At 40.0% G+C, this 22,429-nt stretch overlaps 1 protein-coding gene across 1 annotated transcript in view; it reads left to right on the top strand.

Moving 5' to 3' along the window:
* The window catches only part of DROSHA (drosha ribonuclease III), a 392,901-nt gene that overhangs the window by 129,312 nt on the left and 241,160 nt on the right, over nucleotides 1–22,429 (top strand). The window contains exon 12 of the mRNA XM_089674845.1: nucleotides 10,798–10,872. Coding sequence (XP_089530971.1) covers nucleotides 10,798–10,872 — 75 coding nt within the window. The remainder of the gene's footprint in view (nucleotides 1–10,797; nucleotides 10,873–22,429) is intronic.

Below are 22,429 nucleotides of genomic sequence, written 5' to 3'. Positions count from 1 at the left end.
GTGGTTTTAAAGGCTGAAGGTTTTTTTACCTTAAAACATTCTATGCATTAAGGTAAAAAATCTTTTTCATGCAACCCCCACCCTTATACTTATCTGAGCCCAATCTCAATCCTGAACTGTGCCGAAGAACATATACTCTATCTGCTCTCTCTCACCCCTCATTGGCTCACAGCCAGTGAGGGCAGAGCAGGGCCAAGCCATGCTTTGTGTGTCTATGATGGGTACTCAGTGGGTAGAAGAGCCAGGAGTGCCAGCAGGGGACCCCAGAAGAGGAGGATTGGAGATGTTCTGTGCAAAACCACTGCACAGAGCAGATAAGTCCTGTATAACATGTATGCTATTTTTTAAAAATAAAATATGATCCTTTACATTCACTTTAAAGATGAATTGCTCTAGGAGGACAGACTCTGGGACTCCCCTCATCCAAATTTTGTGGCACCCGCCTATTGTCCACATCTTTGTTTTGACCATTTGTAGTATGGTAAGGGTCATTGTGCGTGCCTCTGCTACGCTCTTCAATCTGAGTATGGCCTTACTGCCTATTTTTCCAACCCACGCCAAGTCCTTTAGTTGCTTAGGGAGTAAATTGGTAAGTTAATTACATCATGAAAATTCCTATGTGTAAAGATATATACTGATATGTATGTTTATTGCAGGCGTCATGCATTTTGAGCACTTCTAAAGAAGAGACTGTGATTGGTCTCAAACCGCATCAGTGGCAACACATGCATGACTGATCGCCACATTATTACTGATTTACCAGCTTTTGATAATATCGCCACACTTTGTATGTTTTTTTTTTTTTTAAGATTGTATAAAATAAAAATTGATATTTTTTAACGGTTGACCTATCAGTTTATTACTTGATAAACCTGTGCCTTTAAAGTCCCATCAACAAGAGAAGCTCTCCACTGTATGTTTTCAGGGATGTATTGTATCCCTCCCCTTTTCTTTTTTAGTTGCTTGGTGAGGGTGAATAGATCTTTCAGTTCTGTAATTGCTGTCAAAATTCTTAATATCAGACACTATATGGGTCAGACCCCCAAAGTAAAGATATGGCATAAGGATTACTGGTATCCCACTGGTTCATGGTAGATCTGGGTAGAGTTCTCACTGAATTCTCCTCTGGAGGGCACAGTCTGTCTTGCAGGGATAAGAGTCAATAGAGGAGATAGCTGAGTTTTTAAGAGTTCCAAAATGTTCCTGGAGCCAGATTTTATTGGGGTACATTGAGCTTTGGTGGATAGACCACTTAGTAATTTTGCTCATTTTGCTGATGATGTGGAGACCAAAGCTTGCCAAGCTTGGTTTTGATGGCGCTCCCTTAGAACATGTCCATTCTTTCCTTTCACTAGGCCACACCAACGGTTTTATTTTTAAAGGGCTATTCATTTTTATCTTGTTATTGTTGGCTGGAGTTCCACTTTAAAATAATGTCAGAGTGAAGTGAAGGTGCAAACATTTTCAGTTGGAAACCATAATAATCAGGCAGGTTTTCTAATAACCATTAAGAAAGTCCACAATGGAAGCTAATGAGTTTCTAAAGGTTCACTGTGTCACCCAAAAAATCAATTGTAACGTTAATGAGTGCTAATAGTTTTGCATCTTCTCAGCAGCAGTGACAAAACAACTGATCAGAAGGATCTTGAGCAGTACATTCCCGCTAGTCAGAGTTCGGGACATGCTTAGTAGCTTGTGCCTTTCTGTGTGAAAGTGGTAGGCTGGTTTAAATCAAAAATGATCATGGTGAAATGGTGTGAAAGAATAGTGCTGATAATATCCAGTTGCTATTTGGCCACACAGAACTAAATATTTTGCTTTGATCACAAAACAGACCGAAAGATTCATGAAAAAGGTGAGTGCGTAATCCTTTAGCAGTTCCACAGTCTCAAATTGCCATTGAGAGTAATCAAGTTGTTAGTGACCATATAAATAGAAGTTTCTTTAAAATGTCTCCATTTCCACAATCACTGTTTTAGATGCTGTCAACAAATATCGCAGTGACACTACAGACAGGTGCTACGACCGTAGACATCATTGATGCTAAAGCCATTATTCATAGTAAGTCCTTTGTAAAGATGTAGGGAACACAGTGCCTCTGGACAACTGAGAAGTTACTCAACTCAAGTAATGTCACTTATTTTAAGTAAGTGGAATTCTGGGATAACCGTAACTACTTCATAAACTGTCTCCTATCCCCTCAATACCTATGCTTACCAACCTGTGTAAGAAAGATGTGTATACTTGCCTATTTTCCAAGCCACTCTGGTTTGTTCGTGTGATCCTGTTTCCCTCTGACACCTAGAGACTCTGCAGGGGAGAGGAGGGAGCACCGAAAACAGATTGGTCATAGTAAGCATATGGGTGATGTCACTTCTCCAGGCTTTACTAGCTGCTGTCAAGCATTCACTCCTCTCACCTGCACCACTGGTTGCAATGGGAGATCACATGACAGGACCAGCCTGAAAATAGGTATGTATACACATCTTTCCTACACAGGTTAGGATTATCCTGCCTTCAGCTTTAACCACTTGCCTACTGGGCATTTTTACCCCCTTCATGCCCAGGCCAATTTTCAGCTTTCAGTGCTGTCATATTTTGAATGAAAATTGTGCAATCATACAACACTGGACCCATTTTTATAATTTTTTTCAAACAAATAGAGCTTTCTTCTGGTGGTATTTAATCACCACTGAGGTTTTTATTTTTTGCACTATAAACAAAAAAAGAACAAAAACTGAAAAAAAAAAAAAGGTTTTCTTTGTTTCTTTTATAAATTTTTGCAAACAGGTAATTTTTCTCCTTCACTGATGTACGTTGATGAGGCTGCACTGATAGCAGCACTGATGAGGTGGCAAGGATAGGCAGTACTGATAGGCAGTGATATTCTGCACTGATGAGGCAGCACTAATGGGCATTGATGAGGAAGCACTGATGTGGCACTGATGGATACTGACTGGCAGCACTGCTGAGCACTGACTGATAGCACTGATTGGCTGCACTGATGGATGGCACTGCTGGAAACTGGTCGGTGGCACTAATCAGTGCCATGATTATCAGTGCGGATGTCCTCTGTGACAGTTGCCGATTATCGGCAGTACTTTCCTCACGCTGTGACAGCGTGAGGAACGTGCTGCCAATAACCGGCAATTACATTTACATTGTGACCTGCTGTGTCATTGGACACGGCTGATCACGTGGTAAAAGGCCACTGTGATTGGCCTTTTACCGTAGGACACAGTGATCACAGACAGCACCAGGTGAGTGCCACTGGGTGCGCGTTCTTGGAGGACGTTATATGATGCCCTTCCAGAACTGGACAACCACGCTGTAGCTGTCATTTGGCTATAGTGCGGTTGGCAAGTGGCAAAGTATATGTGAACCCTTACCTTGTAAAACAACCCATTCAGATTAAAATAGAAATGAAAGGCACAATATGCGAATATTACAAAAAAAAAATTCTAAATACTTTTTTTTTCTTCTTTTATAAGTGATCACATAATCTCTGTTCTCCACTGCATAAAGGGCCTAAAGACGTGAGTGTGGAGAAATAACAATACACTGATCTTCCAAGTGAATGGTTATGCAGTGGGCTGTGTCAGCACAAGTCTGACCATTGGAGGCCAGGCTGTGCTTCCAAGTAAAATGTGAAGAAGACAACTAACCACACTGGGATGGGTGTGCTTCTATGCCTAGCATGGTCTGTTTTAAAAAGGAAAGTAGGGGGACAGGCAGGATCACCAGGTACAGTGGGGATCAAAAGTTTGGGCACCCCAGCTAAAAATTTGTATTAATGTGCATAAAGAAGCCAAGGAAAGATGGAAAAATCTCCAAAAGGCATCAAATTACAGATTAGACATTTTTATAATATGTCAACAAAAGTTAGATTTTATTTCCATCATTTACACTTTCAAAATAACCGAAAACAAAAAAATGGCGTCTACAAAAGTTTGGGCACCCTGCAGAGTTAATATCTTGTACTGCCCCCTTTGGCAAGTATCACAGCTTGTAAACGCTTTTTCTAGCCAGCCAAGAGTCTTTCAATTCTTGTTTGAGGTATCTTTGCCCATTCTTCCTTACAAAAGTCTTCCAGTTCTTTGAGATTTCTGGGCTGTCTGTCACGCACTGCTCTTTTAAGGTCTATCCATAGATTTTCAATTATGTTGAGGTCAGGAGATTGTGAAGGCCATGGCAAAACCTTCAGTTTACGCCTCTTGATGTAATCCTCCGTGGATTTCGAGGTGTGTTTAGGATCATTATCCATTTGTAGAAGCCATCCTCTCTTTAACTTCAGCTTTTTCACAGATGGCATCAAGTTACCATCCAAAATTTGCTGAAATTTTATTGAATCCATTTTTCCTTCTACTCGTGAGATGTTCCCTGTGCCACTGGCTGCAACACAACCCCAAAGCATGATTGATCCAACCCCATGCTTAACAGTTGGACAGAGGTTCTTTTCATTAAATTCTGTGCCCCTTCTTCTCCAAACATACCTTTGCTCATTTCGGCCAAAAAGTTCAATTTTAACCTCATCGGTCCACAGAACTTGTTTCCAAAATGCATCAGGCTTGTCTGTATGTTCATTTGCAAAGTTCAAACGATGATTTTTGTGGTGAGGACGTAGAAGAGGTTTTCTTCTGATGACTCTTCCATGAAGACCATATTTGTACAAGTATCTCTTTATAGTGGAATAGTGTACCACAACTCCAGTGTCAGCCAGATCTTTCTGGAGGGATTGTGCAGTCAAACGTGGGTTTTGAATTGTTTTTCTCACAATCCTGCGAGCTGTTCTGTCTGATATTTTTCTTGGTCTTCCAGATCTTGCTTTAACTTCCACTTTTCCTGATGACTGCCATTTCTTAATTACATTCCGAACAGAGGATATTGACATCTGAAAACGCTTTGCTATCTTCTTATAGCCTTCTCCAGCTTTGTGAGCGTCAACTATTTTCAGTTTCAGTTTTCTAGACAACTGCTTAGAAGAACCCATGGTGCTGATTGTTGGGGCAAGGTCAGATGAGTCTGGGCATTTAAAACCTTTGAGATTGACATCACCTGGTCTTCCCAGACGATGATTGAGAACAATCCATGACACTGGCAGGTCTCAGCTTTGCAAAGGGGGCAGTGCATGCTATAAATTCTGCAGGGTGCCCAAACTTTTGCAGATGCCATTTTTTTGTGTTTTCTGTTATTTTGAAAGTGTAAATGATGGAAATAAAATCTAACTTTTGTTGACATATTATAAGGATGTCTAATCTGTAATTTGATGCCTTTTGGAGATTTTTCCATCTTTCCTTGGCTTCTTTATGCACATTAATACAAATTTTTAGCTGGGGTGCCCAAACTTTCGATCCCCACTGTATGTGACACAAGGGAAGCAATACAAAGAGAACAGAATAGTTTTGTTTTTTTTTTTATAAACACTGCAGTGTATGATAAGATAAACATAAATAAATGAAACAAAAAACATATATAAAGGTGTATAGAGTGTAGTATATGCTAAATATTAAATGAATGTCCAGAAACCAAGTCCATATTATGTGAAATAATCAGTGATATTGTGAACAATCCAACTCTTCACAGCTCATTTGCTTCTTCATGTGCTTGAAACCCACACCATTAGATAAGTGCTATAACCATGCAAATTGCGCTTAATAATGCCACATCAGTAAGGATTCCTTCACTCTCCCTATCATTAGTCTTGTAGAAATGGTCAAACGTCTTTGTACTTTAAGACAGCATCAAGACAGATATGGGATCTGGTCCCTTTTAGGGGGGGGAGGGTTGTTGGAGGTCTGAGAATCACCCTTAATGGAGGGGACAAAAGGACACTCCAATGGAGCAGTATGTACTAACAAGGGTATCTTTATTATGTTAAAAAGTATTGCACTCACATGTACATATAAGTAAAAGCGCCATGAATTAGGTAAGAAACTTAGCCAGATAAGCTGCACTTCTAGGTAGTGTTAGACACAGTTCACGTCTGCCCGCGGCCACGCCCTTACGCATTACATCATGCCCACGTGACTTCGTCAGAGGGATCACCAGATCTCTTTGGAAAGTTTGGTTCAGGACCAGATTTTGCATTCCAATAATGACCACCAGCAGGTGGTATAAATAAAGCAGGGCTGAAGCAAGAGGTTGCTCTTGGCCTGGGACTCAGGAAGCCATGCCTGAGAGAACTGTGGAGCTGTGGATGTGAAAGTTTGCTATTTTCAAGAGAGGAAAAGGTTTGCACAACGTTTTGTTGGTGACTGGGAGAAGCCCTTCATCTGCGATATAGGAATCTCTGTTCTTTAGTTAGAGCCTGGATGGCAAGGATTTATTTTCTGTTTTGTTTGGTTTATTTTCCATGCAACCTTTTAAACAAAACTGGATACAAGTCCGTCTTTTAAGAAAGACCACCTGGACTGCCTTTTTTCCCAGGGAAGGTGATCCCCTTCTGAGCTAACCCCCACAACATGATATACATGTTCTGTGTTGATGTGAATCCAAATCACGTGCTGTAGACAAAATGTGTGTTCCACTTTGCCATACCCTAAATCCACACGCAGCACCTGATAATGTTTAACTCTTGTATAAACTGTGCTCTTATAACCAATGTACCATGCACCAGGTCCCCCACTAGTAACATCAATTCTCCACTGTGCATTTTAAGTTTCTCTGGCAGCGGCATAAGGTAGAACCATAAAAACAAAGGAGAAGAGCCTCTCATGGTGTAGTATATTTATTAAAAACCCACTCTTAAAGTAGTAATGCACTTGCATATGTTTTTAAAAGTCAAGATTTCAAAACAGAAACTGAAACCACTGCTGTGCCCTCCAGTTTGTGTTGCAATGAAGCAGAAGTGACTTCATCAGAGGCTACACCCTTCACATTTCGTCATCTATGTGCGACGTCCTTAGGAGCAGGAATTGCTGGCTTCACCCCTGCTTTTGATACAGACTTCAGCCCACCCACTACATCCAGATTATCCAGCCTGCGGCCGAACCATTCCAGCCACAAATACAATAATAGTACTGTGTTTATATGTATATATACAGTATATGTGTATATATATAATATATATATAAATATAAAATGTGTATTATGTATATATATATATATATATATGTGTGTGTGTGTGTGTATATATATGTATATATATCCATCTATCTGTGCAAACATTTTTAGACAAGTGAGATAAAATGATGTAAATTAAGAAACAGAAGTATTAATAATTTATGAATTTTTATTTATTTTTAATTTTTTATTTAACAAAATTATTAAATTAAATCAATATTTGGTGTGACCACCCATTGCCTTCAAAACAGCATCAATTCTTCTAGGTACACGTTAAAACAGTTTTTGAGGGAACTCGGCAGGTAGGTTGTTCCAAACATCTTGGAGAACTAACCCCAGACTTTCTGAGGATGTAGGTTGCCTCTAATCCTTCTGTCTTTTCTTGTAATCTCAGACAGACTCTATGATGTTGAGATCAGAGCTCTGTGGGGAATAAACCATATCTTCCAGGACTCCTTGTTCTTCTTTACACTGAAGATAGTTCTTAATAACATTGGCTGTATGTTTGGGATCATTGCACTGCTAAAAAATAAATTTGGGACCAATCGCAAAAAACAGACAAGCGTCAAGGACAGCAACTGCTTTCTAGTGTCAATGAACAGCCTAATATATAAGTAACCTGAGTAATTACAACTGTGAGTTTTAAACACAGTGGTTAATAGTCACTAAAAAAATTACAAAATAACTAGTTACTAAAAAATGTTTTAAAAGTTTTGAACTATCAGCTATACACTATTACTAAATTTTGAATCTATCTATCTTACAACCATATGTGTGTTCTGTATTTTAAGAAATAAGCATCACAAAAAAAAAAAGGTTGACCACAGATATGACATCATATAGTAATAAAAAGGGGGCTAATTCCTACTGTGTATCTGGTCAATTAATGCAGAATGAAGTTATGTTCTGAAAGCAACAGCAGATCTGCATCCTTGGCATCTGGAAAAGGAATGTTTTGAAAATGGAGTGTTTGCCAGCTGAAATTGTGTTCTCTGCACGGTATAATAAGGTGCAAGATATATTTACAGTGAAGCTGTGCTTTTGTTAAGGAAAAAAAATCCCATGTTGCTGACCCATATACTGTACGTTACTATAATTTAGCAAGCTTTTTTGACTGATTCTCACCTTTCTCTGTTCTGAATAAATTGCAATGTGCCTTACTATGTCCTTTCTTGAACTGATTTCTTATTAAAAGAGTTCATTATAATCACCAACCTCAGTGTTAAAATGAGAAAAGATGCACTGTCTGCATCTCTTTAGGCAAGGCTGAAACTTAGAAAGTATGTCACCACATAAGAAACTCTTATTGCAGGGGATGCCTGTGCTTTGAATTTTATCTCAATGCCGGTTTCTTAGTAAGGCAGTTAGACATTCACAGAAGCAGGGGGTCAGATGGGGTTCACATAGAAAAGTATACATAGAAAGTACAAAAAGCCCTTAGGTTGCCATGTTTCAAAGAAATGACATTTGATTTTTTTTTTTGTACAATTTTCGACAATCATTGCGGATACAGATTTAAATGTACAGTGTAGATAGTTGTAGGTAACAATAAATAAAATTAACATATGCAGCAATTATATAGTTTTTTTGTTTAGTAAAAAAATAGTTTTCTCTTAATTGTGTCCTTTTATGACACAACAGTGGTGTCATGTAGGGATTTTTTTTCTGTGCGAAAATGTACTATATATATATATATATATATATATACAGTCATGGCCGAAATTGTTGGCACCCTTGATATTTCTCCAGGAAATCATGTATTTCTCACGAAACGTATTGCATTAACACATGTTTTGCTATACACATGTTTATTCCCTTTGTGTGTATTGGGACAAAACAAAAAAAGGGAGGAAAGAAAGCAAATTCGACATAATGTCACACAAACCTCCAAAAATGGGCTGGACAAAAGTATTGGCACCCTTTCACAACTGCGGATAAATAAGAATGTTACAAGCATGTGATGCTCCTGTAAACTCACCTGGGGCAAGTAACAGGTGTGGGCAATATAGAAATCACACCTGAAAGCAGATAAAAAGGAGAGACGTTCACTTAACCTTTGCATTGTGTGTCTGTCTGTGCCACACTAAGCATGGACAACAGAAAGAGGAGACGAGAACTGTCTGAGGACCTGAGAACCAAAATTGTGGCAAAATATCAACAATCTCAAGGTTACAAGTCCATCTCCAGAGAACTAGATTTGCCTTTGTCCACAGTGCGCAACATTATCAAGAAGTTTGCAACCCATGGCACTGTAGCTAATCTCCCTGGTCGTGGACGGATGAGGAAAATTGATGAAAGATTGCAACGCAGAATAGTCCGGATGGTGGATAAGCAGCCCCAAACATGTTCCAAAGACATTCAAGCTGTCCTGCAGGCTCAGGGAGCATCAGTGTCAGCGCGAACTATCCGTCGACATTTAAATGAAATGAAACGCTATGGCAGGAGACCCAGGAGGACCCCACTGCTGACACAGAGACATAAAAAAGCAAGACTACAGTTTGCCAAAATGTACTTGAGTAAGCCAAAAGCCTTCTGGGAAAACGTCTTGTGGACAGATGAGACCAAGATAGAGCTTTTCGGTAAAGCACATCATTCTACTGTTTACCGAAAACGGAATGAGGCCTACAAAGAACAAAACACAGTACCTACGGTAAAATATGGTGGAGGTTCAATGATGTTTTGGGGTTGTTTTGCTGCCTCTGGCACTGGGTGCCTTGACTGTGTGCAAGGCATCATGAAATCTGAGGATTACCAAAGGATTTTGGGTCGCACTGTAGGGCCCAGTGTCAGAAAGCTGGGTTTGCGTCCAAGATCCTGGGTCTTCCAGCAGGACAATGACCCCAAACATACGTCAAAAAGCACTCAGAAATGGATGGCAAAGAAGCGCTGGAGAGTTCTGAAGTGGCCAGCAATGAGCCCAGATCTAAATCCCATTGAACACCTGTGGAGAGATCTTAAAATTGCTGTTGGGAAAAGGTGTCCTTCCAATAAGAGAGACCTGGAGCTGTTTGCAAAGGAAGAGTGGTCCAAAATTCCGGGTGAGAGGTGTCAGAAGCTTATTGATGGTTATAGGAAGCGACTGATTTCAGTTATGTTTTCCAAAGGGTGTGCAACCAAATATTAAGTTAAGGGTGCCAATACTTTTGTCCAGCCCATTTTTGGGGTTTTGTGTGACATTATGTCATATTTGCTTTTCTGCCTCTGTTTTATATTTGTTCCAATACATACAAAGGGAATAAACATGTGTATAGCAAAACATGTGTTAATGCAATACCTTTTTTGTGTGAAATACTTGATTTTCAGGAAAAATATCAAGGGTGCCAACAATTTCGGCCATGACTGTATATATATATATATATATATATATGCAATGTACAACAAAATATACAGCCATTGGTATGCTTTTTATGTACAGAAAAAAATTATACAAACATTGTGGTGTGAACAGGGCATATAAAAAAAAAAGTGTTCTTTTTGTCCTTGCAGAGACCTACTTTGGGAAATGTAGGTCTCTGTACCTAGTGTGAGCAAGCCTGAAATATTCTGAGCAGGTCATACTCTATCTATTTGTGCATTTTGTTTTTCATGAGTTTATGCACATATCATGTGAACGAAGCCTGAGTGTGTCCAAATGTGTTTCATGAAATTATCTGCAATCTTTGTGATATAACAGTACATGTTTCTGTGCTGTTTTATTTTTAATATAATTACATATATTATTTTGTGCTTATTTAGGTCCAACTGCTGAAGATAATATTGCTGTGTGTCCACAATTTCATTTCATGCCGCGTTTTGTGAGATTTTTGCCAGGTAAGAACTTCATAATTATTGTATCCTGCCGTGTCCTATTTAATGTATAAGATGTAATTTCTCCTGGTCACTGGGGAATTCTGCCTCTGCTCTTGAATGTAGTTGAACGGAGAATGCTCTACCAGTGATATCTAACCTTCAGCATACATATTGGTCTTTGCCCAGTGAGATTCTTCCCTGCACATTGGTCTCTCCCCTGTTCCCTTCGTCCAGTACACAAAATCTCCGGCTTTTAAAGATAACTGCTGCTGTTTCACTCTCTATGTTGCTTCCCCGAACTTCTGGTTAGGGAACATGCGCTGTGCACATCACACATGTAAGAGCTAAACACAGGGATATCAGCTGCTAGTTTAAGAGCTGGTGGGCAAACCAGTGCTGCAATTTTACAGAGGAAGCTGTCCTGGGAGTGTGCACATAAGGGTAGCTCCAGGGACACCTGCAAGGCAACATAGCCACCCTATAGGTTGTTCCTGGGATAATCTCATAATTCTCCTTTTCAGAAACAAGGGCATTGAACATGAAATGAAAACACAGTTGAGCTAGTATGTGAATGATGCTTCTATGTTTTAATTAGCTCAGTTCTCAGCTAATTTTTGTTGGGTTCAAGACAAAGTCAGAAATACAGCAGTGCTAAGTGATGTAGTAACAAACTGGAATGACAAAAATGCAATCATGCAAATAGAGCATATTGGAGAATCCAAATATTACATTTTGTATGGAACAAAACCTAATGAGTTTAGAAATTCCAAAGCCATGAGTGGTAATGTCTAAAAAACAGGTGACATATCCAGGTACATGACAATTCTTGTAGATGGTTTAGGAATTCGTATAGATCAAAAGATAAATTGTAGGAGAACTTACGGGACCGAGGATGAAAGAAAGGCCTGAAGTACCAAACACATATGTCCCAGTCATGGTATGGATAGTCTGGCCCCGTAAGATATCCATTCCTAGTACGTTGTCAGGTAGTTCAGATACGACAATGCTGGCATTAAAAATGGGGCCTTTGCCTATCTGTAATCTGCAGTGAACCTTAACAGCCCATGTAGTCTACCCTCCCAAACCTTCCACAGCCACCCATGTAGCGTCTGTGTTCTTTAGTTTACGGTTGTCATGAAACAGAGAAACCTCTGCTCCTGTGTCTAAAAGGGCTGTTACTCTTTGTGAATGTGACTGTCGCTGCCAGTAAAAAAACACTGATGCATATAGGCATTGATCCCCTGGATTCATTACACAAATTCTCATCAGTGGTACAGGGGATCCACCCACAAGTCAGTCATAAATAGGCTGTGACACCCCCTACCCCTTCTCTTTAATAGAGGGTGTCTGCATTCTGACATGTTCATCTGAAGCTGCTTGTGCCTCCCCATATGGGCTGTCTTTTTGCTCAGGAGGGGGCAAGGGCGTGGTTGTTTCCTCTACATCACTAGTTGTCAGCCTCTTGGGTCTTACTGGCAGTGACTTCCCTTGCTGCTTCATTTCCTTCCAGAGTTTTAGCAGATCAGCAGCGGGGATCCCATTAATACTTTGGAAACACCACTGTTAATCAGATTAAAAAACAACTGTTTCCTTTTCATTTTAAACCTCCTTGTTCTTTCTCCCTTTTCTGGCTTCTGTATTGATATTTCCTTATGACCTAGTTCCCTGTCCATTTCTTCTAACTGCCCATCAATGTAGCTCCCTCATGCACATTCCCCTGCCTCCCATCTAAAGCACTTAATACTGTGAATAATGCAGGGCATAAATGTTGTGGGGCTGTCTTGGGTAATTTCTGTCTCATAAAAGAAGAAAATTGGGACATGTCTGGACCCACCTATGTAGCTGATACACTATAATGTCCATCAACGAGAAGGTGATCCTTTACCAAGCCAGTAATACACCCAACCTCTCTTACTCTCTGTATCCCCTCACTCAATATATGCCAAGAGGACATGTCAGAACAATATGACCCTGTCTTCTCTATCAAATTCTGTTCTGCAAATGCTCCCTGTGCTGGTCTCAAGTCTGTGTCACCATTCAAACCTGTCATCCCATCAATTCTGTCCCTTACTTCACGTCTTTGCCTAGTAGTGAAAAGTGGTCTCACTGATTCTTGTGTTTCCTCAACTTCAATTTCCTCATCTGAATCAGAGCCTGGCCAATTTGCAACCTCCTCCCAGTTACCTTGTGAAATAAGTGTTCTAATATGAGCCGTAGCCCCTGCCTTTTAGGAAACTGTTTTTTACAACACTGTTTTCGTTGCACAGCATTAATGACATATGTTGAAAATTGTGCTACCACCTCCTCGCTCTGCTTGTCTGTGTCACACAGACATATTCTTAAAAGTGCTAATTGTTCTGAAACTGCCTGCAGTTCAGATTCCAATGACACTTTTTTTCTATCTCAGCCAAAAGAGCTTGGTAACATAACCATCCCACTTGTGCTGCCTTCTCCTCCTCCTTATTGAAGCAAGACAAGTCCAGTTCCGTCACCTACTGGCAGGGATCCGCCAGTCGGGTTGGTGCTACATATTTGTTCAATTTGCGAGCAAGAGAATAACATTGCCCAGACATGGGCATCCAACTTGGGAGTGGGCTTGCATTTCGATAACCTGTCACCTTTTTCTTACCCCAACTAAATAACTGATACATTTTCTAAGCTTCCTGAATGTGCTAAGGCTTATATTACAAAACCACAATTTTAAACCCAACACAAGCAACCTAGCACAATCCTGCCGCTATAAATGTAATCATTCGTATCTCTAGTTTACACAGATCGAACACCCCACTTCTGGTATTTGTTTGTATTACTCATAAGTGATAGTTTACGTGTTTGAGGTCGTATTTGATATGTGCAAAAAGAGATTACACAAATACTATAACATTTAACTGTGTAATGATAGAACTAGTGAAAGAAGTACAAGTGCAATTGTCTCAAAAGAACATATAAAAAGACTTAGCTGCAGGTAGAATATAGATGCTCTTCCAAAGGCCCCCACCCATTTTCCAACAGTTTGGCAGACAATCAGGGCAGACACATGCTTCTCGACGTTCTTTTAGAGGACTAGCTTATTTCAGTTTGGGCTGTGGTAGATACAGCCTAGTATGTGAGTAAAGGACCAATGAAAGTTGTTTGGACAGTGATATCACCTTTTAAGGGGATAATGGGCTCAGTCATCCTGCATTCTTCAAGCAGATACGGTAAAACCATACATGTCCTTATATGGCTCCTTGACCAGATCTTAGAGGAGGCTTCCCTTTACATTAGTGAGCCACAGGTAAGGAACAATGAGGTGTCTCCATTACCTACTGACTTCACTTTACACATACTACTCACTGTTCTAGCCTCCACACTCCTCTCCTGCACTCATTAGCCACTGTCATACCCCCCCCCCTCTACTCTTCTCTAATGCACATAGTGTCTGCTGAAATACTGTGTACTTTTCTCCTATACATACTGCCCACTGTCATACCCTCCACACTCCTCTCCTGCACTCATTAGCCACTGTCACACCCCCCCCCCCCCCCTTCCCATCTACTCTCCTCTACTGCACATAGTGTCTGCTGACATACTGTGTATTTTTCTCCTATACATACTGCCCAATGTCATACCCTCCACTCTCCTCTCCTGCCCATACTGCCTGTTTTGAGCACTTTGTTAATAATATGTTGCTTTACAAATTGAAATTGGCCATCTGCTATCACACGGGGCCATAGTGTTTGTAAACTCTTTTGCAAAAACCAAAAAAAAGGTCCTGCAGGTTTTATAAACCACAGTGCCTTAGTGATCACTTGAGTCTGTTCTGCCAGAGACCTATAACCTTTAAAACAGACCTCACATTTTTTGGGGACATCTATAACATCTTTGAGAAGCTTTAGTAAGGTTCACTTACACTACTAGTGCTGACATGTTGACATGTTTGCTGACAGCACCCCAAACAATGGTGGTGTGTGGCAACTGAGCTGCTTTCAGAAAATTCCAGTTTATACTGTCTCTGGAGATGAAAGTTAACATTTCATGCACTCCTTGTAAGTAATGTGTATAGGGTCTCACACTTTGAAGAAAATCAGTCAAGAATGAACATTAGGGAGAATCTTAATGTCGTCTTCATTTAAAGGGACTATGTCAGGCTAAGAATAGGAGATTTGTTGACTATTCTTCTTATTATTATTATACAGGATTTATATAGCGCCAACAGTTTGTTCAGCGCTTTACAATATAACGGGAGACAATACAGCAACAATATAGTTCAATACAAGAGGGATAGGAGGGCCCAGCTCCTTGGAGCTTACAATCTAGGAGACAGAGTTAAGTGTCAGACTTAAAACCTTTAGGCCCCTTCCACATGGCCGCTCCAATCAGGTCTGACATGCAGTCCTATGGAGAGGTGGGTGTAAATGGACAAGGTGTAAGTTTACACCCGTCTTCCTCCAGATCTGACCAAGTATGCTGAAAAAAGCAGAAGAGGACTTTGCCCTTTTCCTTTTTGATAGACCGAATCAGAGGTAGCAGAATCCGTTTACACCCGTTGCCCATAGAGCACAGTGGGGGTCTGTCTGTGCACACTCTGCATAAACTGAGCAAACACAGATATGCCTTAGGGGCATAAAAAGGGGCCTTACAGATACATATTTCTTGAAAAAAGGCACTTTTCCCAGGCTACATGTAAAAAATAAGATTGTAAATACAGCCTTTAGTGGCAAATTTCATGTAATCCTGACAGCATCATTGTTAATTGACAGCTGGCTTATCAGCAGTTACAGTAGCTTAGGTAGGCTTCCAGCTTCCTGGGACCACACTTGTTTGTACCATGAACATTTTCAGTACTATTATGAGTATGGTTTCATTAACTATAGCAAGAGGCTTATATATAAATAGGTCATCACTAACTATGCTATACATCTGTGCCATGTGTTTTAAAAATCTCTTGTTGCAATTTTGTTTTCTCTTTTGCAGATGTTTTTATATTATGCTATTTTTCTCTCTGATCAGCATTTGAATTATTTTACCAGTTTAAGTCACATTCAGATATTCACATGAAATCTTCTGGGCATGCAAAAATATATGTTGCGTTGAGAGACATATATCCGTGGATGATATGACGGGGCCACCGTAGTGTATTGTTAACGTCTTGCAGAACAGTAATTATGTAGTGATTGACAGATTTAGTTCATATTAATGTTAGCAGGTTAAGTTAAAGGTGCAGTATAGTTGAATATTTAGGCTAAGCATTTCTGAAGAAATATGTATTCAGGTCACCTCCAATACGTTGAAGGTTAGGTGTCAACTTGACTTGATAGGGTAGGTTATTCAAAATTTAGATGCAGTTGAAGCTGTACAAGTGGGCAGCTGTCAGAAGACCCAGAAGGGCCAAAGTAAGCTGGTATATCAACATGTACAGTTAGGTCCATATATATTTGGCACAGGCACAATTTTCATACTTTTGGCTCTGTATGCCACCAGAATAAATTAAAACTAAACAATCCAAATGAGTTTGAAGTGCAGACTTTCAGCTTTAATTTAAGGGGTTGAACATAAATATCAAGTACAAATTTTAGGAATTGCATCTATTTTTATACACAGTCCCTCCATTTTCAGGGGCTCAAGTGTAATTGGACAAATGAATATAATCATAAATAAAATATTTATTTTCTTCAATGACTGCCTGAAGTCTGGAACCCATGGACATTACCAAAGACTGGGTTTCCTCCTTTCTGCCAGGCTCTGACTGCAGATGTCTTCATTTGTTCTTTGTAGGTCTTTCTGTCTTTTAGTTTTGCCTTCAGCAAGTGAAATGCATGCTCAATTGGGTTGAGATCAGGTGATTGACTTGGCCATTGCAGAATATTCCACTTATTTTCCTTCAAAATCTCCTGGGTTGCTTTTGCAGTGTGTTGTGGATCATTGTCCATCTGTACTGTGAAGTGCTGTCCAATCAACTTTGCTGAATTTGGCTGAATCTGGGCTGACAGTGTATCTCTAAACACTGCAGAATTTATCTGGCTGCTTCTATTTTCTGTCACATCATCAATGAACACCAAGGACCCAGTGCCACTGGAAGCCATGCATGCCTATGCCATCACACTGCCTCCACCATGTTTTACAGATGATGTTGTGTGCTTTGGATCATGAGCTTATCCAAGCCTTCTCCACACTTTTTTCTTCTCATCATTCTGGTACAGATTAATCTTAATTGGGTTAAGATCAGGTGATTGACTCAGCCATTGCAGAATATTCTACTTCTTTTCCTTCAAAAGCTCTTGGGTTGCTTTTGCCGTGTGTTTTGGATCATTGTCCATCTGTACCATTCTGGTACAGATCAATTTTAGTTTTATCCGTCCAAAGAATGCTTTTCCAGAACTGGTCTGGCTTTTTAGATGCTTTTTGGCAAAGTCTAATCTGGCTTTTCTATTCTTCAGGCTTATGAATGGTTTGCACCTTGTGGTGAACCCTCTGTATTTGTTCTCGTGAAGTCTTCTCTTGATTATAGACTTTCTATAGCACTATGGGATAAATTGAGGAACCATCAAACCATCAATCCTAGTGTCTAGGATCAGTATCCCCTTCCCTCTCTGAACAATGGTGCTTCAGTGATAAAGGTCAGAGAGAAGGTATTTCTTTGATATATGGGTCGATCCTTCAGTCCCCTATTTAATTACCCAACGTGATGTACTCATACTGAGGGATCTTAAATATCTTTGTAGTGCTATTCATGTAGGGGCCGCTTGATGATGCTTGTCCACAGTGGTTGTCCTGACCTTACAAGCCTCCCAACACCTCTGACACTTTGGTTTCAGACACATTTCAGTAGTAGAGAATAATAATGAAAGAAACACAATTCTTTAGTAAAACCTCTATATCGTGTTTGCTCAAAAGAGTAGACCAAGGAATAATGGGATGTGCAACTCCCGTTAAAGCATGAAAGCAGAAACACTAGTACAATAGGAACAGTCAATTAGCAATGTTTAATGGATTAAACCGTTATGTGAAGTAAACTTCAACCATTTAAATGCAACACCGGCAGTAGGAGGGGGAAGAGAAGGCTTGCTGGCTTATCAGCTCCCTCTGGGCCGCCAATGTTACAAGGGGTATGCAGAGAATCATATATAAGTTTATACTCTTACATAAGTATATGTAGGTACCCTTGATGTCCTGTGATGCTAAACATTTCCAATATGATGGTATCTACTCTCTTCTGCTAGCAATGGTGGGGCTCATAAACATTATTGGATACTGGTAATTCAGAGACATTAAACAGGCTGTGGTACTGCTCAAAGCAAAGGTCTCCTGGTGACTGAGGTGTAAAGATGTCTGCTTGCAGTGTCTCTAGAGTGATGACAGAAAGAGGTTGGGCATCCCCCCACTCACCAATCCTGTTTGATAGCACAGCCTTTTAGGAACAAAGAGTTCTTGATCAGGCTCTTTACACATCACTGCAGACATTTCAGTGTCTACCTGACAACCTGTCAGCACTCCAAATAGTGATGTCTGTGTGCGGCTGGACAGTGGCTGTCCCGGCGCAAAGAGGGAAAACAATGTGATCCCGGTGTGGCAATCGGCGTCACAGCAATGCAGATCTGCTACCCAAAGCCCTGTTACTGTAGGCCCATAGTTGTTCTCTGAGGGTGAACAGCAGCCTCCTTGTGTCCTGCTCTAAATTTCGCACTAAGAGAGCGAGCCCTCTCCTTGCAGTAGAATATATCTGCTCTCCCAGAATCCTCCTGGTTCGCCAGCTTTCTGATATGTGTAAATTCAGTCAGCACTCAAGAATACAGTACAGTATGCACTGGCTGTAGGATTACAGGTCCCTAGCTCCTGTGCTGTCAGGAGAATTGTCTCTACTCTGCTAACAGGAAGTGATGTAGCTGTACCAGTACTAGGCACTATGGGAAAAAGGCTTAATCATAATCCCATTTGTACGTGTATATAGTGATATAGCCTGTACTTGGCTACATCTTCTTGATTGTAGCAAATTTAAAAGTACTCACCAGGTGGTATCTTGTCCCAACCTAAAATGTATCATGGCACGTCTCCATAATTTTTTCGTGGATGTACCCTTAAGGGTTCTATGCCTTATATCTGATGGACATGCTCTAAACATAAGAGATATTGGAATAGAGTCTTTCACTTAATGCAAAGAGTTTTAGTTATAGATATCCCACTTAGTATGCTCTGTTGAATGAACCAATCCTTGCACTCTACCATAGTAAGCAAACATTGGTATCATTCATATTTCTTGGAGTTAAATGCACTATAGCTGGGAAAAAATGGTCTGCCTTCATGGTTCATAGCAAGCATAAAATCTCTGGGATTATGACCTATGAAAAACTTTCCAGTAAGATACTTGACAGGGTAGAAGAGTTTACCAAAACATTAACTCCCTGGGCCATGTATATGAAGGGTTGCCTGGATGACACATTCTAATTGGCCTAATTTTATACAGAATATCTCTATGCTTGACCCTGCACCTTGTGCTTCCTTATCCTTCCTCATTTTTCTTCTTCTTTTTCCCATGTCCTGCTGTGATCTCAATCTGAGACCAAGAACCTTATGGGATCTGTTTGCGCTGTGAGATGGAATGCTTCTGTACCTATAGTTTAAAATGAACCCAATAGCACATCCTTCTGACTGCACCATCTCTATACATGTTCTTTTTATATTGTATGTAATGATCCCTGATTTGGAAATGGCAGTTTTTGATCTAAGATCGCTATACTTTTTATCTTCATTTCATGTATGGTTTATTTCTCTTAATAAAAACAATTGCATGTAATAAAAACAGATAATGTAAAAATTAAGATTGTGACCAGATCTGAATAGTGCTAGGGCCCCTTTCATATGGGCCTAGCTGGTGGATTGTGTTGTCAGCAGCAGCTGGACCGTAGTGAACAGTCAATCAGGAGGCGAAATACTGTACCACTTACCGTAAGCCAGTTTGAAGTGAATTTCATACTGAAGTCCAGCATGCATTGTACACAGTTGCGGCATGGCCCTGTTCACCTCCATAGAGGTGGTAGGCGATATTGCCTGTGGAACATTACATACATATTTTTTTGTTCATATTGCTGCAAGGCACAGCTTGTGGCTGCAGTAATGCGTATGGGGCTGCCTGACAGTGCCCATTTGAAAGGGGTTGAAGTCCAAATTTACAATACACATATGAAAAAAACACACATACGTTGATATTTATTCTTTGTTTGGGAATCATTATAAATTATGTGTGACCTGTTTCCTTATGCAGTTCTAAAAGACTTCTAAATTCTTATTAGGGCCTTTTAATTGGCCTTGTTAGTCGTTCTTCACTCTGTGTCTTGCATCAAAGCGTTTGTTTGAAATTTATAATGGAATTTTTTCCTGTACTTAACTGGTGCACCATTAATCTTGTAGAGCTGTTAAACTAGTATTTGTAATATTGACCCATGTTCCTATACTTATGTTATAATTTTATTCCTTAGAATTAAAAGAATCACTCGAGTAAGGTAATATTTCAGCCTTTGAAATTTTCTTGTGGTCACAGTGTTACAACAGCTTCTAATGCAATAAACCTTAAAATATCACTAGCTTTGTAAAGGATTCTGCGGTAATGTCATAGAATGTCACAGTCGTCACAGTGAAAGGCTAAGGAACACTACTACAAAGGCTAGCATATTCCTAGTTTTGGCATGTACTCTTATTTTGTTCTATTTTCTCTATAGATTTCATGCTTAAAGTAAACCTATTGTTCAGGCCAGTGAAACCTTAAACACTAATGAAAAGTACAATTATGTAACCCTAACCCTAATTTCTAACATCTTATAAGATGACTACTGTATTCCACAGCACCTTCCTTTCTCGCTTTCTAGCTTTTTTTTCCATTGGATTTTATCAGGGGCTTTTTGGTTCTTGAAGCCAGTGGCTGAAAGATATACACTGCTGTGAAAATAGAAGCAGTCTGACAAGGTAAAACACACAAAAAGATGTAATTGGCATCTATCAGTCTGGAAAGGGTTACAAAGATATTTCTAGCACTTTAGGTCTACAGCAAACCACTGTGAGAGCCATTTTCACAAATGGAACAGTGGTGAACCTTCCCAGGAGTGGCCAGCCTACCATAATTACTCCAAGAGCACAACGACAAGTTATCCAGGAGGGCATAAAAGAACCCAGATCAACAGCTAAAGAACTGCAAGCCTCGCTTGCCTCAGTTAAGGTAAGTGTTCATGATTCAAGAAAGAGACTAGGTAAAAATGGCATCCATGGGAGAGTTCCAAGGCGAAAGGCATTGCTGACCAAAAAGAACACATTTGCCAATAAACATCTTGATTATCTCCAAGACTTTTGGAGAAATTTTCTCTGGATTGATGAGACTAAAGTTAAATTTTTGGAAGGTGTGCATCCCATTACATCCAGCGTAAAACTAACACATCATACCAACAGTCAAACACAGTTTCAGGACCTGTACAACTTCTCATAATTGATGGAACCATGGATTCTGTACACACCAGCAAGTCTGCCTCTGAATGGCTCACCCCCCCCCCCCCAATTAAGGTTTTGGAGTGGCCTAGTCAAAGTTCGGCCATAAATCCGATTGAAATGTTGTGGCTGACCTTAAACAGGTAGTTCATGCTTGAAAACCCTCCAGTGTGGCTGAATTAAAATTCTGCAAAGAAGAGTGGGTTAAAATTCCTCCACAGTGAAACTCATTGCTAGTTATCGCAAATGTCTGATTGCAGTTGTTGCCACCAAGGGTGGCACAACCAGATATTAGGTTTTGGGAGCTATTACTTCTTCACATAAAGCCAGACATGTTCAACTTTTTTCCTCTTAATAATTTAAATAATTTAAAAACTGCTTGTTGTGACGATCGCGGTGTCAGACCCCAGCCCTTCTCACTCGTGACCGAAGGACTAGCCAATCTAAAACCGCGATGTCTCGTGCGTAACAATGCCACGCCCAGCTGTACCCTGCACAAAGATTTTACAGCTCACTGGACCACAGTCGATGTACCGGCAGCCTGGGAGCGATTGTTACAGGGTCAGGTTAATTATGCAATTAACCCTTCACACTGCCACCACCTCCTTTTGGTACAGAGAAAGAGGAAACTCGGCAATATTTGCAATACACTATGATGATTAGATAATCGTCTGTATACCACTGTCACCACAGACAGGTTATTCAGAAGGTTAAACCCACACAGTAGCGCTTTTCAGCAGCAGGAATTCGTAGCTTGCATTAAAGAGCGTTAGAAACAGTTCAACATTTTCAGAAAGTAAGATTTATTATTAAAAGGTCAAAAGGGTGCAATAAAAATATTTACAGAAAAAGATGTAGCCTATATATATATATATATATATATATATATATATATATATATATATATATATATATAAAGAACAATAGCACAGCAAAGAGATAACAGAAAGAAGTTAGAGGGTTAAAGTACTTGCCAGTCAGCCTTGGTTTAAGCAGCTTCAAGTTTCATGAGCCCAAAAGTATTTCTTGTCTCCTACTGTCAGTTTCAATTTTAAAACAAGAGATTCTTCAACTCTCACACACGCAGCTTAGCTTAGCTTTTCTAGTCACCCCACAGGGTGTCTCT

This window comes from Staurois parvus, unplaced genomic scaffold (genome assembly GCF_062004578.1).
Source record: "Staurois parvus isolate SC_StPar_1 unplaced genomic scaffold, SC_StPar_1.0 ptg000153l, whole genome shotgun sequence".
In the NCBI taxonomy this organism is placed as follows: domain Eukaryota; kingdom Metazoa; phylum Chordata; class Amphibia; order Anura; family Ranidae; genus Staurois; species Staurois parvus.
The sequence above is the reverse complement of the archived record's forward strand: the minus strand, read 5'-3'. Positions and strand labels throughout refer to the sequence as shown.